The 22,802-nt window shown below is 36.9% G+C and overlaps 1 protein-coding gene across 5 annotated transcripts in view; it reads right to left on the bottom strand.

Annotated features, from left to right (window-relative positions):
• The window catches only part of Vps13b (vacuolar protein sorting 13 homolog B), a 529,582-nt gene that overhangs the window by 278,959 nt on the left and 227,821 nt on the right, over positions 1-22,802 (bottom strand). For all 5 annotated transcript variants that reach the window (XR_003845462.1, XM_021217240.2, XM_029548110.1 and 2 more), the window contains exons 26-30: positions 14,626-14,797; positions 13,999-14,113; positions 12,440-12,506; positions 8,379-8,787; positions 1,012-1,123 (exon numbers count right to left, since the gene is read on the bottom strand). Coding sequence is in view for 4 of the 5 variants with exons in the window: in XM_021217240.2 (XP_021072899.1) it covers positions 1,012-1,123; positions 8,379-8,787; positions 12,440-12,506; positions 13,999-14,113; positions 14,626-14,797 (875 nt within the window). In the remaining variant the exon portion in view is untranslated. The remainder of the gene's footprint in view (positions 1-1,011; positions 1,124-8,378; positions 8,788-12,439; positions 12,507-13,998; positions 14,114-14,625; positions 14,798-22,802) is intronic.

Raw genomic sequence — 22,802 nt, 5'->3', positions numbered from 1 at the left:
TGAGCTTAGTGCTGGGAGGCAGTGCTGGGAGACAATTGAAACTAGATCATGGGTATGGCAGTCACTCCTCTGAGCTCAGTGCTGGGAGGCAGTGGTGCTGCTGCAACAGGATCAAGACTTTGGGGTCAACTTGGACTACGCACTGAGACCAGGTCTTAAAATGAAAGGGAAAGTAAAAACTCTGTGCCTTCTAGGTGGTAAATGCAATAGTTTAATTTGAACATTTTCAAAGTTATGACATCTACTAGAGAACTGTAAGCATTCAAGCTTTTAAAAGACTAATACTGTGACATCTGAAATCTAGACCAGCAGGCAGAGCATTACTTGTTCAACTGTATTTCTGTGACTTTTCTCACTTGGCATTATTTGCAATTGTACTTGTACGTCTGGCAGCAGTTGCGACTTCACTACAAGTTATGTATTATTTTTACCATGGTCATTACATACGTTCAGCAGTGGAGTCATCCGCATATGCTTGGTGTGGTTTGCAAACACTTGGTGACAAAATCCAGAGCCAGGAATTTTCACAGAAAGTGTTTACTGTGAAATTTCTCCTTAGAAGTTTGCTTTTCTTTACAGCTTTGATCCATATGACATCCACAAGCCTATACTTCAAATAATGGCTTATGCCTAAATTAAGAAAATGTTTCACTTTGATACAACAAGACTCCAGTAGGATGTGGTAGTTCTAGAAAGGACCTCATTTCTTACGTGATTAGAGAATTGGTCAAATGTGAAGGCTGCTAAAATTTTCCATGCTATGTTTCTTCAGTCCATGATGACTTGGTACTTACATTCTGCTGTTCATCAACACTTCACAGGAATACTTGATTTGTCTGAATGAATTTAAAAACCCACAACTGAGGAAAATCAGAAAAGCCTAGTTTGAAATATCAAAAGATCCCCAGTAAAAAATATTTCTAGAGGCCACACCATGCAAGTTTTATTGATCATTGTACTTCTCTGCAGAACAAAGTTGTTGCAAGATGGAACATAATAAAATCAACTTACTGGTAAATATCTTTCCTGAGGACAGATCTGCCAAGTGGGTTATCAGCCTGAGGAGCCATGGCAACAGAGCCAACCTTCAAAACCATAGTGTCTTCCTTTGCTGCCTGATTCACTGTAACAAAGGGAAGAGACATGAGTACTACATGTGGATCTGTGATGCATAATGAGATATTTATGGAAATAGGATGCCAATATCTTATAAAAAGACCAATAAATGAGAAAAAGAACAATAAAAAGTTACATTTAAAATAAAAATCTGATGCTTTTGTAAGTCTATTTCCTTCTAATCCTATTTAGTGGTTTTCTGTTTACAATTAAAATCACAATGAAAAAATAATCAACTCACTTTAATATAACAATATATTGTTTTTATTAATTATATGTATTTAACACTAAAACCATATAATGATCCAATTCCACAAAATTAATCCCACCCACTCCCACTTCCTGGCCCTGGCATTCCCCTGTATTGGAGCATATAATCTTTGCAAGACCAAGGGCCTCTCCTCCCGTTGATGGCTGACTAGGCCATCCTCTGCTACATATGCAGCTACAGACACGAGCTCTGGGGGGTACAGGTTAATTCATACTAAAGGATTGTTCCTGAAAGTAATTTTTAATTCGGGAATTTTAACACTAAAAACATAAAACAGAATTATCAACAATGTTGGCAAAAAATCCCTGTTATTTAAATTTTATGTGTAATGATAATTAATTATATCACAATTACACAGTGCATAGCACATTTAGCTACTAAGTGTCAGAAAATCTAAGAGAAACTGGTGGTTCCAATGTTGAAGATGGACAAGTCCAAACGATTTCCTATGAGAAACCAGCTTAGCTTATCATCAGAGGTGCCTTGAATTTGAAGAACTGTACCAAGGAAAGGTCTTAGGGCAGAGGTTTCACTTTCTGATGAGGCAGACATGTAAAAAGTATCAAAACCCAAGCCACAAGAGATATTCAACAGATACCTGAATCCTAATTCTTCTCTTTGTATTGAATAAGAATTTATGCAACCTCACGTTCTTATGAAGTTCACACTTTCTTTTGTAACACAGCTATTATTTGGAAAGGCTTTGATGGCACTGTGCAGTAAATTCAATGACTCTTTTTAAAAATATATTTATTAGATATTTTGTTCATTTACATTTCAAATGCTATCCCCTTTCCTAGTTTCCTCTACGAAAGACCCCTAAACCCTTCCCCCGTCCTGCTCCCCAACCCACCCACTCCCGCTTCCTGGCCCTGGCATTCCCCTGTACTGGGACATATAATCTTCGCAAGACCAAGGGCCTCTCCTCCCATTAATGGCCAACTAGGCCATCCTCTGCTACATATGCAGCTCGAAACAAGTAGTTCATATTGTTGTTCCTCCTATAGGGTTGCAGACCCCTTCAGCTCCTTGGGTACTTTCTCTAGCTCCTTTATAATTCAATGACTCAACTATAAGAACTGTTTACCTATTATTAAACATTAAAACATAATATACAGGGCTGTTGAGATGGCTCAGTGGGTAAGAGCACCCGACTGCTCTTTCAAAGGTCCTGAGTTCAAATCCCAGCAACCACATGGTGGCTCATAACCATCTGTAACAAGACCTGACCTCCTCTTCTAGAGTGTCTGAAGACAGCTATGTGTATAATTACATATAATAAATAAATAAAGCTTTAAAAAAAACCATAATATACAACTTTCCGCACTGTAAGTATTTTAAAACCTGTAAGGTCAGTTAAAGCTCAGGGCTGGTGTATGGGGTGCCTCCCACCCCTGAGGTACTCCCAAGGGCACTGAGAAAAGTGGTGGTGAGAATATGAATACGAAGTTTTAGAAAGAAAAGATACTCCTGCTACTTCTCAAGGAGGCCTTAGGATCTGCCACAAACAGAACAGAGAAGAGCTGGGTGTTAAGCCATCCTACAAATATCCTACGAAGGCACAATTCATGCTTCCCCAACTGTGCTGCCCAAAGAATCCAAAAGCTAGGAGATTATTTCCAGCTGTTTTAGCAGCACTCTTGGTATGGTCTGACTTTGATTAGTCCAAAAAAAGAAAGTTAGGATTGAGAAAATGAAAAAGCAAGAATAAAGCTTGTCGGCAAGGGTTGGAGGGTGAATACGACAGGAGAGGGTGGGAGGGGGGTGGGTAGCAAACGGGAGAGATGGAGATGAACTATCATAATAAATATTAGCATGTGCACATCTTAGTAAACACAATAATTTAAAAAGCCCATTGCAAAAAAGATCAAACAGAAAACTCCATCTCATGCAGCTGGGCCACTTTCAAATGCAGGCGGTCTGGCGTGATTATAGGTTCTCATAGTATGACCAGTGTTTACATTTCACAGATCTTGCATCATATGCCAAGCTTAATAGATCCATGTGGGAAAAGCGTCTGATTAAGCAGAAGGCATCAATTAAATCAATAAATAGTAAGCCTGGAGAATAGACTATAGCGCACAAGCACAATTAGTGGACTTGCTATCTGTCCTTCTAGGCTACAGACACTACCTGCCATATGAAGTCTCAACTGCAATACACACACAGCAGTAAATGAGGTGCATATGGAAGAAAAATGACATACTTGCATTACATACAAAGCCAGACCCAAGAACAGAACTCTTCTAGAGGCAAGCATGCTCTCAGTAGGCTATACTATGAAGTCAAGGTAAAATATAAATATAAAACTACTTGCTCACAAGCATTCATAAATTAGATTAAAATTTTATCATAGAAAGTATTGAATTTACCAAAATTTTATTCATATCCAAGCAAGAATAATGAAACTGTGAACTTACATAAGGAAATGTCTTGAGTGATTTCTTCACTTACTTTATAGTTGGGAAGGTATCTTTAAAGCCTACCTTTCTGGCTTATTTAACCTGCTTTTAATTGTTGGGCCACATGAGGGAATGTTTGCGTCTAAAGCATTTTATACATGAAAATCAATACCTCCCTCATCTCTGCCTTAGCTGTTTTAAGTGAGCCGCATCAGGAGCCACTCATCCCAGGAGAAGCAGGGTCTATCTAAACACAGCACTCTGTGATGAAATGAAACTAAGGCAGGAGTGAGGCGACTATAGATTCAGAGCCTTGGTAACTGTGAACGAGGCAAGCAGCACTTAGACTGAGCCAAGGTGCGACTCTAAGTGAAAATGCACTTTTTGCTCCCAGATACTGTGAGAACTATTTAGTACACCAATTAGATAGACTGTGAAGGCAAGTGAGCAAGCAGGGAATACAGGGCAAGGGTACATCTGAGTCAGTAATATCAGTATAATTACTAACACAGGCACATACATACACATGCACACACGCACACATCTAACAGAGTATAACTGCAGCCTTTGCTGACTGAAAACTTACTATGCAGATCAGCATGGCCTTGAATTTCTGGCAATCCTACTGCCCCTGCTAAGGAATTCTGTGATTACAGGCACAGCCCACAAGCATGGATGGATTTATGTTTTTAAAGTACCAGCTTATACTAGTTCACTTAGAAAAATTAACTTGCTGATACTGTTTTGTAGTCTTGGTAGTTTTAAACTTAGTAAGTTGTTAATGAAATAAACTCATGGAGCTTTTAAAAGTTGTATTTGTAATTAATATTAACTACTATAAATATTGTTTGAAATGGATTTCTAAAAATATGACTTTTAGGCAAGAAGTTCAGAGATACTGTGTTCATGAGGACTGAGGCTCCATGCTCAGCACTAGGAAGAAAAAAAGCAGCAGCAGCAACAACAAAAGAAGGAAGAAGAACAGGAGGAAGGAGAAGAAGAAGAGGAGGGAGGAGGAAGAGGAGGAAAAGTCAAAAGAAAGTAGTATTAAATATGAGAAAAGAATCACTTTAGAGCCAATTAACATCCTAAAGGTGATTAATAAAAGGAAACAGAGTCCTTTGTAAAGCAAGGCCTTCAGTGACATCCACACTGTGGTACCACAGCTTCCTCGCTCATGTATTTGCAGGTCCTACCTCCTCTGAGCATGCTACCTATGTTTATTTTTTCCCTCATCTCCAATATCATTTTCTGCTTAGGTTTCAATGAAATTTGGCTTTACCAATTTACATTCAACTGAAATTAAATATGTGTGAAATAGAAAAGAATAACAATATGAACTAACCAGTACCCCCTGAGCTCCTGACTCTAGCTGCATATGTAGCAGAAGATCACTGGGAAGAGAGGCCCCTTGGTCTTGCAAACTTTATATGACCAAACACAAGGGAACGCCTGGGCCAAGTAGTGGGAGTGGGTGGGTAGGGGAGCAGGGGTGGGGGTGGTTTAGGGAACTTTTGGGATAGCATTTGAAATGTAAATAAAGAAAATAATAATAATAATAAAAAAGAAAACATAAGACACATTCTGCAAAGAATCTTTGTGATACAAAAGAACTAATTAACATGAGTTATTTAAATTAAATATCAGTGTTGGCTTATGCCAGCTGGCATGGTGGCACAGGCCTTTAATCCCAGCACTTGGGAGGCAGAGGCAGGTGGATTTCTGAGTTCGAGGCCAGCCTGGTCTACAAAGTGAGTTCCAGGACAGCCAGGGCTACACAGAGAAACCCTGTCTCAAAAAACAAAAAAAAAAAAAAAAAAAAAAAAAAAGAGTGCTGGCTTGTAGATAGGGTGTTTGCTGTTGATTTTAATGCTCTCATTTTGATCCTTCAGGAGGATAAATGACTCCCCTAAATTGTCCTCTGACCTCCACATGCCCATGTGACATTCCCCCTTCCCTTCATAAAATACCTATTCAGTTGAAAAGTTCATAAAGAAGGATGGCTAGCTAATTTATGTGGTATTTATTAACAGTCATCTCTACCACGGTCATGAGAAAATGATAACCTAACTTGCAAATTTGGCCCTTAGGGAATTATCCTCTGTAAAAATTTAAGTTCTTTAAACCACTGTAAATTTATTGTAAATTATTTATTTATTATTCATTAAATAGTCATTTAACTAAAGAGAGTAACTAGACAATAGCATAAAGGTCATTCTATCTGCAAGGGATGTGCAGTACTTCCCTGTGTGTTATCAGGTGGTCATACATCACTTGCTCAGAAGGGTCAACTGTTCTTGATGATTCATTCCTGTGCTGTATAAACTATGTGAGCAGAGGAAAGCAATTGCATAGTTTTGCTAGAACAGAGCATATCTGAAAATATTAACTTTCAATCTCACAGCAAGTAATTATTAAGTAAAATAGTCATAAAGGCAGGAACAAGTATATATTGAGAATTACTAATACATTGAAGTTAGTTCTAGGTACCTTGGTAAGTCTATAAACCTCTACAAATACTTTTTAATTATTGAAATGAAAAAGATTATTGTTTTAATAAACCTTAGTAACCGGTAATATTCAGACAGACTATCTTCTGTTAATTAAGATCATCTGTGCAGGTAGAGAGAACAACAGAGAATAGATTCTGAGAACGCAGTATATTGTGAGAACAGACGCTTTACTCTGTCATTTGTTACCAGTGGACACTTACTCTTTATTCTACCTCTATATAATAAATAAGAAAACAGAAAAGAAAGACTGCTCCTATTTCTATGTAGCATGGACTAGGACCTGTATCTCAAATACTTACCTTTTTCTTTTTTTTTTGTACTTGTAAGAATACAATGATTAGCAGGGTAGTTGCTATGGACTGAAATCGGTTATTCCTCCAAAATGCTTATGTTGGGACTAAAACCAAGATGAAGGTGTTCAGAAGTTGGGCCTCTCATTTTGAGACCCATCCAGGGCAGGGCCAGTCCCTCACACTATTAATACTGTTGTGTTGTGCTTGCAGACAGGAGCCTAGCATAGCAGCCCTCTGAGAGGCTCCACCCAGCGGCTGACTGAGACAGGTGCAGATACCCTAGGACAAACATTGGACAGAGTTGGGAGCCCCTGTGGAAGAGTTAGGGGAAGGACTGAAGGCCCTCAAGGAGATGGCAACCCCACAGAAAGACCAACAGTGTCTATTAACCTGGACACCTGGGAACTTCCAGAGACTGAACCATCAACCAAAGAGCATACATAGGCTGGTCCAAGGCCCCCGGCACATACAGAGCAGAGGGCTGCCTTGTGTGGCTCCAGAGGGAGAAGATGTGCCTGATGCTGCAGAGACTTGATGCCCCAGGATGGGAGCTGCCCTCTCAGAGGTGAAGGGGAAGAGGTGGGGGAAGGAACTCTGCAAGGGGGAACCGACACTTGGGCTATAATTAATTAATTAATTAATTAATTAAGAAAGAAGCAGGGCTTCTAGGAAGTAATAATTCACTCATAAGCATTCCATCTGCTATTAAAGGTCAATGAGTTTGTCCCTTCTGCTTGTTTTGTTTTGTGAGGTTCCAGCAATGATACCAATCTGCTAGTGCCTTTATCTGGCTCTTTAAAGCACCCAGACTATAAGAGATCAATTTCTACTATTTACTAATTGTCAGATTAAGGTAAGTGTAGCCACAGGGATAGACAATGGTAGCACAGGAAAGATCATAACCCCTCCTTTTCTGCAGCTCAGAATGGCATGATGGTAAGTGTGGCCACAAATGTATTTGTGATAGTAAGATATGAGGCATACAGAGTTGTGATTTAATAGAAAGGGTACAACCTCCTCATGGGAATAATTCTATCAAAGAAGAATTAAGTATGAATCTGCTGCTCTATGTTGTCTCCTAGAGTCATTGTTTACAAGCATCTAACACTATGAAGAGATTCTGGAGCCATTATGCTATTGCTTCAGACTGCAGTCCGACAAAGGTCTAGTAGCTCCATCTTACTTGGGGAACTTAGCTTAGTGTCTCAGTTCCAAACTCTAAGGAGCAGAGCTGGGACTTTTTTAAAAACTGAATCTGTATAATCTCAAAACTCACACCATTAACAATGGAGCTATTAATGTCTCTCAAAATTCCTACATCTTTCAATTCTTTTAAGACAACAGAGGAAGGTCAGCCTTGTGACGGAAAGCAGAATTATGAATTTAATACAAGTCGGGATTTCCAGAAGGTACAAGGAAGCCCAGAGGAGCAACGTTGGTCTGTTGACAAGTTTTTTTCCTATCCTTAGTCATGGGCATTTATATCAGGATTTTCATAAATTTCATTATTGTGAATAATTATTTTTATTTTTTTGAATAAAATTTTACATATCTTGGATAGTAATTGAGTACAGTATTAGAATTCCAGACAGAAAGCAAAATGCTACAGAATAAAAATAATCTGTTTTCTCATTCTATTAAATTAATAGTAACTCCTGTAAAAAAAGCCATAATGTAGTAAGTTTTCATTCATATATTAATAAGAGAAATTATTTAATCCAAACCCCCTATCCACCCATCTCCAAGCTTCACAAATGGGGGAAAAAAAAGCAGAAAACTATACCTGCAACAGTTGACTGTGTTTCTTCTGTTTGGGGAACAAAAATTCTGATCACACTTGTATTGATATAAATCAAAGGTAAATTGCGTGAAGTCAGCGTATGGGTCCTCATGGGCTGACCAGAAGATTTTCTTTTCTCTCTTTGAGTCTTTGGGATTTTAGTGTGAAATATGCTTGCAATTGCATTAAGTAAAGGAAAGCACACAACAATATCAAATGCTTGTGCAGAAAGAAGAATTTCATGAAGAAAATGAGGTGAGCCATCCATTAAACCTTCAGATAACTTATAAAAGCTTCTTCGCTCATTTCTCGAAGTTAACTTGTGGCGGACGTTTTTTGTTACAGCTTTTGTGTATGTCAGAGAGAGGAACCCATGCTGCTGATAAGCACCATCCAGAAGTTTTGTAGTTGTCTGTTTCAGAAAAGGAAAGCAGAATATATATTTCATTTTTAAAAAAAAGTAGACAGTATTTGTGAAAGAGAGAAAAAAAGACTAGAATTTTGACCTTCTTGTATTGGTCATCCTACACTTAATAAACATGAGAGTGTTTTTCCCCTAATCAATTAGTGGTACATAAAATTCTATTTTACATATTACTTAACATAAAACTATACTAGAAATTATCTATCTCATTTCCAACACCTCTTCCTGATACCTAACGAGAAGAAGAGCCCATCCGATAAGCAGGACAAAGGGACCAAGAAGCCTTGTTGTCTCTGGGTCTGCGGTCCCATCTTCCAGGGCCCCTTTCTTGCTCCTTCCTTCAGGTTTACACTATAACCAACAACAGGTCAGAGGGGAAACCTATGGGGTTCTAATATTACTGCTGAGATTTTTACTTTTTTCTGTTGCTTGTTTGCTTTGGTTTTGTGTGTGCTGCATGTGTGTGTGTGTGTGTTGTGTGCACTTGCAGGTGTGCATATGCTAGTAAGTACTCTACTTCTGAGCTCAATTGTCTGCTAGATTTTTAAACTGGACTTTATAACTCTGTAAGATTTTTTAAAGTTAATTACCTTGACCACTGGGAAACATATGGAAAGTGATCATTTAGTGCTGAAATATCATTTCCCCTAGTGGTCTGCCTTTATACCATTTAGCCCTTTCAAGCTTGCTCTTCGCAGCTATTGTCTGCTTCCCTTCTTTTCTTTCTATGCTTGAAACAAATACAACCACAATAAAGCTAGATAAAGTGCTGTACTTAGATCCTTAGTGTTGGCCAGTAGGCAACAACAACAGGTGGAAAGGGCCTGCTGTCACCCCAGCAGAAACGGAATGTTTCATTCCCAGGTGTCTAAATGAACCAGTCCATAATAACCTTCTAGGGAAACCCTGGAAAGAGCATAAAAAGCACTTCAATACTTGCATGAATGCTTTCTAAAAACCTTTGCCATGTGTGGTGGTGCACGGCTTTAATCCCAGCACTTGGGAGGCAGAGGCAGGTGGATTTCTGAGTTCAAGGCCTGCCTGGTCTACAGAGTGAGTTCCAGGACAGTCAGGGCTATACAGAGAAACCCTGTCTCAAAAACCAAAAAACAAAACAAAACAAAAACCCACTGCCATCACGACCACCACGACCACCACCAAACAACAACCCCCCCCCCCAAACAAACAAAAAAACCCTTTGAAACATGTCGAATACAAGCACCCTTGAAAGGTTAGCTACACACAGGAAAGGCTTGTATTTTCTCGCTCTCTCCTCCTCCTCCTCCTCCTCTTCCTCCTCTCTCTCTCTGTCTCTCTCTCTCTCTCTGTCTCTCTCTGTCTCTGTCTCTCTGTCTCTCTTTCTCTCTCTCTCTCTCTGTCTCTCTCCTCTCTCTCTCTCCCTCCCTCCCTCCCCTCCCTCAAACATTTGTTTTCATATTTCCAAATGGTAAAAGTCAGCATTTTATTTAAAATTTAAAACGAATAATTAGAGAGCACAAGTAATGAAGAACTTTTCATAGAAGTGACTCTGGTGGGGGTTAATCCTGGGGCCTGAGCCCTGGAACTCCTCATTCTTACAGTCCCTTACAGAGTGCCAGCTCTACTCTAGGGCAATTCTTTTTCTTTTTGATTTTTGTTGTTGTTGTTGTTTTGAGTTTTTGTTTTTTGTTTTCCCTCGAGACAGGGTTTCTCTGTGTAGCCCTGGCTGTCCTGGAACTCACTCTGTAGACCAGGCTGGCCTCAAACTCAGAAATTCATCTACCTCTGCCTCCCAAGTACTGTTATTAAAGGCATGTGCCACTACTGCCTAGCAAATTTTTTTAAACTGTAGATAGAAAATGTCAAAAAAATTAAAAGCTTCAAAATGAGATCTGTTGACTTGTCTGAAGACATTTAATGTAATTTAATGTGTTTCTTAGGGCTCACTGACAGTCACCTGATCCTAAGAATGCAAATGGGCATGCAGGTGAATGACTAGAAATCCAAGGAGTCTTTGCTCTCAGACAGCACACCTAAGACTCCTGTTTGTAGTATGAAAGAAACTATTGGAAAAAGTTAAAATTCAATGAAAAGAAGTATTAGTGATTATACAAATAAACTAGTAAGCTTTATTTGTAAGGATAAAGTCATAGGAAATATTTTATAAGGATAATATTTACGTCTTTTCAGCTTTATATGAGAACCAGGAAGAATTTTGCAAACACTGAGAAATATTAATTTTGTGGTGACTTAGTACACTAAGCAGCAGCTACATTTTAAAGTTTTATTAATTTTATTAACTTTTAGAATTTCACTTAAAGGAATGAGTCTAATAATATATTTACATATGTTGAGCCACTCAAAAAATATATCTTTGATACGTCTGAAAGTTACTAGGATATACCCTAATTTAATTTTGTACCCAGGAAACAAGAACACTACAAACTTGTTTTGATTAAAGACAGGAATAAAAAAGTACTTCTATTAACTGTGAGATGACAACTGCTAAGAGGACAAAACCAAACCAAACCAGGGAAGACACAAAGCAGCCTGGGCAAGAAGTAACCCAGGAATGACAAACACTGCATTTGTCAAGGCTTGATCATTCAACACAAGTAGAAAGCCATTTTACTTAATAACTTACTTTGGTTTTCTGATATTGATGGCAATATTAACTCTTATTCACAAGCTCAGAATAGCTATATACATACAGATGACAATCAGCATATGATAGAAAGCTAATTTATGATACAAAAACAGATTATACTTCACTTATCAAGAGTATTTCATTGACAACAATGAAAATCAAGTGTTTACTGTATGGGCAGCTCAGGTCCTATTTTAGGTACTTGTAAGGGGGAATTCTGGGGTACAGGTTTAAAGTGATTTCTTACAGAAGAAAGGAAGGCAGGACAGTTATTTCAAGAGTTCTGCTTGCTAAGAGTCGAACCAACAAGGTGCTTGTGTCCAGCTAGTCAGTACAGGAAAGGAGGACACCTCCACAGTGCCCCAAAGACTGTGACTATGCCCCACTGTGCCCCAAAGAAGGTGACTGATGGACAGAAGTGAGGAAATGAGAAGACAACAAACAAACAAACAAACAAAAGAAGCGACAAAAGTAACTGTGAGACAGAGAGAAGAGAGAGACAGAGACACAGAGCCAGCAACAGCTAGAGCTGGAAAGATTTTTAATTCTGCTAAAGTTTGCACATGTTCAGTTCTAAGCCATATCTCAATATGGCCTCTGTACTTTCTACTGTAAAATCATAACAGATAGAGGTAACTAAAAAAATAAATAAAGTAATTGATCTCCATATACAATTATTACTTTAAGTTTTTAGTACTGGAACTTACTTATGAAAGAATCTTCTAAAATGTCAACATCGCAATTCGTAAATGATAAAATATAGTAATAAATATGATACAATCCTATCTTTACATTTTGATAAGTTTATTTAATTGCTATAAAGAAATTGGTTACAAAACACGAACAGATTAAAAGACTAAGCAATTCTAATTTAAAAAATAATTTTAGAGGAAAAATTTTAAAAGAATGTACTGAGTTCTAATTCTTAATATCATTACTCCTGTTGTAAAGTAAAACAAATAGAAACAATTTAAAATATATTCTCAAAAATAAAAATTACTAAATGAGTCTCACCACAGGTTTTTCTTTGCACTGCAGAAACACTCCTTCAAACTGTCCTGACTGCCAACCGTCCCCAGGCCTGGAAAACACAAGTTCACCTTCTGTGTTCGCTTCAATTTCTCTCAATTAAAAAACTGACCATACATTAAAATACCAGTAGTTCTAAAGGAAAGCATGCTGTGCCAAGCACAGATGTAACAGTGCAGCCAGCAGACCCACTTCCAGCAGTACAGCATGCTCTGAGCTACACATGGAAATAGTTCTCCTGATGACAGATTTAACTGTTTTTCTTTTTATCAATTTTTGTCTCTTCTATAGATGAGAAGGCACAGAGAGGTAAAATTTTGTATCTATTTTATTTAACTCTGTATCTCCAGTGCTTAGCAGAGATCAGCATATAAAATATATTAGTAAGCACATCCCTATACTGATAAATTATTTAAACAGTAAAACTAAGGATAAACTATAGTATATAATATTCATATCAGAAATTGCTTCATTTCTTCAATTGACATATAACATAAAAATCATTTCATTTTAAATATACTGTACTGGAAAGAAGTTAAACAAAATAAATCATCAAATGGCAATTAACCACTCATTGTTAATATGACAAAAATAACTGCCACCTGATTATTAAGATAATATTATAATAAGTTCTACATCAACTGATATACTGTATATTTCATAATGATAATTTCCAACTATTTATTATAGATTTGTACTTAGTGGTATAGCAAGTATGACATGTGAGAAAAGACAAATATAGAAATAAAACTTGACATGTTTGCAAATATATTTTAGGAAATGTAATTATAGAGCAGTACATGTACAAAAAGACATAGGGCACCCATAGTTACACAATAAAAATTCTTAAATGGATAAATATTATGAATCTCTTAAGAAAATATGTCTTAAGACTATTTCTAGGAGAAATTACCATGAAACTGAAAATACAATACTATTTAAAATATTTTAAAAGTATCTTTAGATTTTTATAGTATGTGTGTTATATTTCAAATTAAGAATAAAACCCTTAGTTTCACTATAAATCCAAAAAGGGAAGATTTGTACTTTTATTTAGAAAACACTAATGGTGAGATCATTCTAAAACATTGAAAAATATCTATTACAAACAATACTTTAATATAATCTTACTTTTGATACATAGGGGAAAATGTGGTTTTACGTTTATCTATTACATTTATATGATTTATAACGAAAGAGATGTTTAAGGGGCATGAACAGGTGCTCCACCTCAGTGTAGGCTATAGAACAAGTAGATCAAAGTATGCAGCGACAATCAGACATGTCAATTGTGTCCTAAGCAGCTTAGCAAATCTCTAACACGTGGCATACACTTGTGAGGTATTTGTAAAAGCAGTACTGTGGAAGTTTATGGAGAGCTATATGCCATGTTATAAAGTTTTATTGGATACGAATGAAAGACTACTAAGACAATAACTTCATCTGTTAGGCATTCTCTGAGAGTGTAACTATAGAACAGGAACATCCATATTGTAACCAGCTCTAACAAACCCAGCGCTCCTGTAGCTGTCCCCATCACTGACCTGCTTTGATAGTGGTCAATACTGAAACTCTCTACCTTACACTTCACTTTGGTGTACACATCTTGCACATCTATGGATGCACTGAGATCTTCCAGTTCACTGACCATGCAAACCTCTGCAAAAAGAAACAAGCTCATCATCAAGAGAGTTCCTCATAATCAACATAGAAATCTGCCATCCTGACCGTCTAAAGGGCAGGAAGATTACAGGCTTCTATACTAATAAGCAACATTAGTGCCACAGGGCCCTTCCTGTTAAGAGAAGGTATATATGTATCTCAAGTTAGGAAAACCATAGGTATTACTGAATAGATAAATGTGTTACCAGCCAAGGATCTCTGAATACTTACAATGCAATGCATTGCTATGCTCAGAGTAAGTCACTCATACCTTCTAGGTGAATTTTAGTTATCAAAAGCAAAATTAGAATTTATAAAGTCAAAGAGAATAAGTACATATAAGCTTCAATGGTAGCAACATTCTTAAATCAAAACACTTGAATATGAGCTAATTAAATTATAAATGAAAACAGTGAAGAAAATTATACCTACTATTTCTTCTAAAAGCAGTAATTTTTTTTTTAATATTTTTTTTGTCTTTACAGTAAGAAAGAAAAATACTCCTGTACCTGTGCCTTTTTTTTCAAGGTCTGGAGCAAAAAGCTTTATAGTAGCTTTGGGGAGCACCCACTGCATCCACAGACTAACACGGCCACTGGACCCACCAATGTTACTGGTAGTTTGTTCCAAGGTAACAGAGTCTGAGAATGGCGAATCATCACCAGCTTGAACTGAATCTCCCTGTGATAAGGAAAAAAGAAACAAACAAACAAACTCAAATGTTGATACTCAACCAGAAATAGATAAATAAAATTTATAATTAAAATGATCTTAACTTTTCCATATTATATAGTCTGATAATATAAATGGTACTGCTAACATACCAAGCTAAGCATTATAAGCATATACTACTCAAGAAGTTTATATAGTTATAATGTAGGTGCATGCTATTAGAGTTTTTCTGCGACCATGGATCTCCAAATAGCCAAGGGCCACAGCCAGCTGCCTAGGAATGCATTTTTATACAATCACAGTCAAGGAGTCATTTTTTGATGGAGATGATTAGCTGCTACAGAGAAGGTGAAGACCACAAAAATTTCAGCATTTACCCTCTAATTCTTTACAGGAGAAATGTGTGTTTGAAATACATATAGGGTGTTTATAAATAAATTTAGAAAAAAAAAGGAACAAAGTGATTTGTACAATGTAAAAATCAAGAATGAATTTCTCTTGATATACTAGATTAGATTTTATGAAATGTTTTCTATGACTGAAATCTAGAAGAATAACATATGAGCTTATTCAATTTCATAGGTATATACTGAACTTGGATAAGAACCTAAATTCCATGCTGTGAAAGATTTGATGGGTGGGTTTTTTTGTTTTGTTTTGTTTTTTGTTTTTGTTTTGTTTTCCTTTTCAAAAGCTTTTAGTAGCCTAGAAGAAAATAAAATCTTTTATTTGAAGTTAAACTAGAGTTGCGTAGCTCTCCTCTCAGATGAAAGAAAAGTTCCTGCTAGGACTTCCCTGCTGTGCATGTAAAAGCTGGACAGAAACAGAGCAAATATAGAATGCTGATTTGTTAGAAGATGCATTTGTAATCTATATCTACTTAATTAGGTTGAGTCTAGTAGGCAGCATGATATACTATGATAAGAACTTTCCAGAGTCCATTACCTCCTTCATAAATTAGTTTTTATGATACTGAATCCGTAGAACCTAGAGTAAATAAGAGCATAAAGGTACCACTTCCGAAGTGGATGTTAGTCATCAACACTAAGCTTGAATCTTTCCTCCTGCCTCTCTCATTCTGTCATTTCTCCAACATAACACACATTTTCATTTGCATGCACTGAGGGGGGGTCTAACAGGCCTGAACAGATTTTGCCCTTTTACCCTTTTTCCTCTCCCTAGCTAAAACATTTACATTCTTAAAGCTAGTTACCAAAGTTTCTATTCTCTTGCTGGGCCACTTCCTCCTCCTAAGGTTGATTACCAAGTTTCAACTATCAAAATATTTAAGTCTAGCAATGAAAAGCCCTGTTTTGGCTGCCCTGATCAACATGCCCAATCAAAACTGATGAAGGCATTCTAACTCAGGGTTTTCCCCTTTTGCCTTCATAAAGTGCTTACAAACCTCTTCTGTCCCTTCTCTCTTCAGAGGCAACCCTGTACCCCTCTATCCTTCCCCATCTCCTGTCCCTTTTCTCTCTTCTTTCCCTTCTCCCTAAACTTCTATCTCTTGTCTCTGTCTCTCATTCCCTGCATTTGTCCCTCTGGGGCTGAGAACTTGGTCTTGGAGTGTCTTGTGGGATACCAGGACTTTCATATATCCATAATCTCTTATGGCTCTCTATTGATTTGAATGTCTTAAATAAAATGTTTATTTCCTATGTAATAATGCAAGAGCAAAATCTCCCTTAGAACTTTTGAGAAGGCATTCGATAGTTCTTAATGTGTCATTTTCTCCTGGTAGGTAGTCAAAGCAGAAGCCACTGATCTCTCTAGATCAACCACACCTGAAAGCAAGGAGCATGACTAAAGCCTCATTACACAAGAGTGAGAAGCCATGTTCTAGCCTGCAGACATGCCTTCCTGGCCAGATAATTACAAAGTGCTACAGAAGTGTTTTATCTTAGCTTCTCTCCTTTAGCTTAAATACAGAAGAACAAGTGTGAAGGACTATGGCAGTGACAACCTTTACTGCAAAAGCTCACAAGGAAGGTGTGGCCAAGCAGAGCAAAGGAACTACTAGTGTCCTGGGACTTACTGAGAAGGGAAATTTTTAGCTCCTTGTTACAAGCATAATCAAAAACTGCTTGTGGGTTTTTTTTTTCATATTTCTACTGAATAAGTAGAGCCTAAATTTATCATAGCTGAAATTTTTTATAATTTAAGAAGCTTCAGGGGCTAGAGAGTGGTTAAGAGCACCGACTGCTCTTCTGAAGGTCCTGAGTTCAAATCCCAGCAACCACATGGTGGCTCACAACCATCCGTAATGAGATCTGACATCCTCTTCTGTTGTGTCTGAAGACAGCTACAGTGTACTTAGATATAATAATAAATAAATATAAATAAATATAAATAAATCTTTTTTTTAAAGCTTCAGGAATTTTATATTTGGTTAGCTGTCTAACAAAACATCTAATAAAAAGCACAAACTATTTCCAAAACAGATATTTTACAAAGTCAAATCAATAAAAGATGACACAATATAGTTATGCATTTTTAAAAAGATAGCTTCTAGAACAATTCCTAATCAAATCCTCTAAGGAACAGCATACCCCATGGGATGATAGATAGGTGCAGGGGAAATGGCATCTAATCATTTTTAAATCCTGAGAAGAATCTTGTGACTGTGGCTTCCAGCTTAGGAAGCCCTCTTAAGAAAAATTTTATACTACTCTGTCATGCAGTTTCAATTTTCTTTTTGGATTTAAAACATTTGCTGTGATATTGTTAAACATGTTTCTACATTAATTTCATTCTTTATTTAACAAGTCTATAGTGAAAACTGGACCCAAAATGGTAATGTTGAACTATTTTTCCGCATCTCTTTAGTCCAATTTTAAAATAAAAAGTTCATGGAAAATTAACCAACACACTGAGTTTATTTTTCTAGGTAAATTTATCTTGGTTCAGTTAGAGGAACAAACACTTCAGCCCTCTATTCTAGGCCTGCTGCAGAGCTCAGGGAAGATCATAGTTGGCCACACTGCTACTCTTCTTTTCAAAATAACTTCAACATTCTTGTTCAACCACACTAACTCCCCAAGGGCTAAACCCTTCCCCTGCTGTTTGTACTCAAGTCATCAGTAACAAGTGGCCTGCTGGGTCTCCTGCACCTTTGCTCTCTCAATTTCAGTAAATCAGCTTTTAAGCAGAGAACTTAAATCTCACCCATACTTCCCAGTTTACCAAGTCAGAAATGCAAACACAGGAAACTGAAGCTGCATTTGCAGGAATAGAAAATACCACTCACTTGGCAAAGTTTCAATCATCTGAGACCCTACAAGTAGTTTTACTTAATAAAAACGACTGTTAGAGAGTAGCTGACATCACTAGACTCACTTCCGATAGATTCTATATTAAAAATTAAAAACCAGTTCTGCACTACACAAACAAATAAGACAGCATATTTAAGTTGTAAGAAAATATTGACTTTATTTAAACAGAGACTTGAATTAGCCATTTATAAATCCAAAGTTCATTTTCTAAGAAGATCCACGTACATAACTGTCATGAAAAAGAAAGGCTGTGGCAGATTATTATGCCATAGTGTATAAAACCACCTGAATGTTTAAAATAGCCTATAGATAAGAAGTGAAACAGTAGAGGTCTTTTCAGTTATGATTATTTTAAGTAGGGAAAGCATTAAATAGAAAATAGTTGATAGCTAACAAAGGCTAAACAACTACCTTCACTTATCTAACTAAGTTTATTCCGTGTTCTCTGAAGAATACAAAGAAAAACTAAATGCCATGATTTGTATATTCTGAATAAAAGCTTCTCATTGAATATAAACTATCTAATAAATAAAATAAATCTTATTTTAGAAAACATTTAAAATAATTAGCAGCCTTAAAACACTAGTATAGTAAATATGCTTAAACTACACTTATCATCAAAAAGGCTATTTGAACAAGTTAAAGCAACCACTGCTTAAGTTAAATGCACAAAGTCCCTGAGAATAAGACAATAGTTTTGCTATGATAGTCATTTACATTTTAATATACTGATGTACATCCAACAGCTATGTATGTTAAGAAACTATCTTTAAAGCAATAAAGCAATTTGGTTCCTGGTTTAATAGATAATTCTAGTTAAGTTTTGGGTGAAGGTAGCCTCTAAACATTGGTGGGTCAACACATCAGGATAGAAGAACTGGGGTTTTAGGCATTTTCTTGGCATTTTAAATTTTTCTCTTGCTTCATTGTCAGATTGTTGAGACAGAGTCGCCCTATTCCTATGGGGCTTAAGCTAAGTGGAAATCATGATGCAGCCTGGACTGGCCCAAAACTCTCTCCTGCAGAGTGGCATGAGCATGGTGAGGCCATATGGTATTTGCAATATCAGTTGACGTATCAAAATTATGTCCCCATTTAAAGACCTAAAAGGCAAGCAGCATAGCAATAAGCTGAATTTCCCAGATCAGCCTGTAGTATCTGTACACAGAGTCACTGTCTACACAGAACTCAATACATTCTTCTACAGACAGAGGACTAGGCCGTAAATACCTGTGTGGTTTTTTAAAAGGCTGAACTTACTTAACAAATATACAATATAAGAAAGTAGCAAAACCCAGTATGTTTGTCAGTTTAAAGACAAAATGGCATTATACCGGAGAGTTTTCAAAGACACTGCCACTCTTCCATGAAGCAGCATGATATGCAACTATAGCGCGAAGCACTGAAACACTGCTGTAACCTCCTGAGGCCTCTTTAGGTACAGAAGAAAGGCTCCTGTGATACAGTGCTTTAACCACTATAGGAAAATCTGTGACGTCCTTCCCACCCCCTATGAAGAACAATCAACACTTTTTTTTTTTAAATCCTCGTGTCATGGGAAAAAAATAAATTTTAAAGAACTGAAGATATCAGCAGACCCAGCGCTTTGGAAGCAGAGGTGGGTGACTCTCCGTAAGTTCCATACCAGCCTGGTCTACATAGGAAATTCTAAACAATTTATGGCTATATAGTGAAATCTCTTTTTTTAAAAAAAATCAGATAAGACAAAAACATAAACTATGATTAAAATCATTAAAAATAAAACATTAATTACAAACTCATATGTAGTTTCATGTATTTGTAAAAAATTATACTGACATAATAAACATGTACATATAACTCTAGGCTAGGCACTATGATAAAGTAGATTTAATTTAATAATTTAATCAATGTGTTGATACTCTAAATTATTTCAACATATATATTGAGATATACTTAAAGGAGTACATTAGACTTTATTTTGTACTGGGCTTAAAATATATTGGAACTATAAATATAAAGATACTAGATAAAGACAAAGATGATGGTAAAAAGCTTATATGCCATATCCAATACGAACTGAAATTATTCTGAGACGATGGAAAATGCCACCTAGATAATTTTATTTCTACTTATAATATTTAACATTACTTATTAAATTGCAGAACAGTATAAATAAAGAAATAATACAGAAATGAAAAAATCCAAGGCCAACTTTTCAATGTTTTTTAACTTTGTACAGAAAATTCATTAAAACCAAAAAGTATGATAAATTTCTCTTGAAAAAAAAAGGCAAAAGTTAACTGTGTTTAACTTTGCAATATTGCCTAATTTTTTGGATGAATGGAAAATCAATTCAAGTTATTACTGAAAGTCCTAGCCAGAGCAAGTACATGAAGTAAACATGTTTCTTTTTGCAGACAATCGTGTACATAGAAAACTCTGAAGAAAGCTGGGCGGGGTGGCGCACGCCTTTAATCCAAGCACTTGGGAGGCAGAGGCAGGCGGATTTCTGAGTTTGAGGCCAGCCTGGTCTACAGAGTGAGTTCCAGGACAGCCAGGGCTATATAGAAAAACCCTGTCTCGAAAAACCAAGAAAAAAAAAAGATAGAAAGAAAGAAAGAAAGAAAGAAAGAAAGAAAGAAAGAAAGAAAGAAAGAAAGAAAGAAAGAAAGAAAGAAAGAAAGAAAGAAAAGAAAAGAAAAGAAAAAAGAAAACTCTGAAGAATCTATAATATAAAACTCTAGAATCAATAAAATAAAGTTGCAGGATACCAAATAAATAAATACTTTATTGTGTTTCTCTGCACAGCTAGTGAGCAAGAGAAATTCTTCTATACTATCTAGAAGAAAAGAAATGCAAATAAACTAAGCAGAGAGAGAAAAAAATTTGTGTAAAAGTTTTTCAGTGACTTTAAGAAAAATGAAATTTAACTTCAACAGACTATTTTTTAAAAAAGTTTTATTTATTTTATGCTCTTTAGCGATGAGCCATCTTTCAAGCCCCCTCAAGAGACTTTATAGAGCCGGGCGTGGTGGCACATGCCTTTAGTCCCAGCACTTGGGAGGCAGAGGCAGGTGGATTTCTGAGTTCGAGGTCAGCCTGGTCTACAAAGTGAGTTCCAGGACAGCCAGGGCTACACAGAGAAACCCTGTCTTGAAAAACCTAAATTAAAGAGAGAGAGAGAGAGAGACAGAGACAGAGACAGAGACAGAGACAGAGACAGAGAGAGACTTTATAGAGACTCACCTGCTCAAACATCAGATGTACAATTTAGAGGGCACTGCTGCTCAATAGTGTTTCAGCTGAGGTATATGAAAAGCTGAGAAGGTATATGGATGGAAAGTAATACAACTGAATGACTTAGGCCATAAAACTGTAAACTAGTGAATTTTAAGCTTTGTATTATTGTCACCTTTATCTGGATGGCACCAGCAGTCACTGTGGCACAGGCTTGCCTTACAGCTTAACACTTGGTAAGTGGGGGGTGGGAGAAACGTTAGAAGTCTTACGGGAAGCTTTCTGGTAGCTAGGTGTGTGTCCTTCAAAGACTTTAGCCCCTCCTTCCATCATTTTTAATCCCTTTAATGGATTGGACTTACAAAAATGGAAAGGTAACTAATGTGTATATTTAGATATAGCAAGAACTGTTGAATGGAATATAAAACTATTAGTTATACACTGAAAACAACACATTAAATGTAGTCGGCAAAAGTTTTTTTTTTTTTTATATTAAGCCCGTGAGTGGGATTCAAATTTTTAATTAGTAAGTACTATTTTGTCAGTGACTAGAATAAAATTTAGTTGGTAAAATGGTTGCAATGACATATGTCTATAATTCCAGCACTTAGGATGCACAAGGAGGAGGAATGCCACCAAGTATGCATTTTCAACAAATGGTGCTGGCTCAACTGGCGGTTATCATGTAGAAGAACCTGAATTGATCCATTCTTATCTCCTTGTACAAAGCTCAAGTCTAAGTGGATCAAGGAACTTCATATAAAACCAGAGACGCCGGGCGTGATGGCGCACGCCTTTAATCCCAGCACTCGGCAGGCAGAGACAGGCAGATTTCTGAGTTCGAGGCCACCCTGGTCTACAAAGTGAGTTCCAGGATAGCCAGGGCTATACAGAGAAAACCTGTCTCAAAAATCCAAACCCAGAGACACTGAAATTTATAGAGGACAAAGTGGGGAAAAGCCTTGAAGATATAGGCACAGGGAAAAAATTCCTCAACAGAACAGCAATGGCTTGTGCTGTAAGAACAAGAATCAACAAATGGGACCTCATAAAATACTGTCAATAAGACAAAAAGGCCACCAACAGATTGGGAAAGGATCTTTACCAATCCTAAATCTGATAGGGGACTAATATACAATATATATAAAGAGCTCAAGAAGTTGGACACCAGAAATTCAAATAACCCCATTTAAAAAAATGGGTATAGAGCTAAACAAAGAAATCTCAACTGAGGAATACCAAATGGCTGAGAAGCACCTGAAAAAATATTCAACATCCTTAATCATCAGGGAAATGCAAATCAAAACAACCCGGAGATTCCACCTCACACCAGTCAGAATGGCTAAGATCAAAACTTCAGGTGACAGCAGATGCTGGAGAGGATGTGGAGAAAGAGTAACACACCTTCATTGCTGGTGGGATAGCAAGCTGGAACAACCACTCTGGAAATCAGTCTGGCGGTTCCTCAGAAAATTGGACATAATACTACTGGAAGATCCAGCAATACCTCTCCTGGGAAT

The sequence above is a fragment of the Mus pahari genome, chromosome 17, assembly GCF_900095145.1.
Source record: "Mus pahari chromosome 17, PAHARI_EIJ_v1.1, whole genome shotgun sequence".
In the NCBI taxonomy this organism is placed as follows: Eukaryota; Metazoa; Chordata; class Mammalia; order Rodentia; family Muridae; genus Mus; species Mus pahari.
Note: the sequence above shows the minus strand (reverse complement) of the source record. Positions and strands in the feature narration are given on the sequence as shown.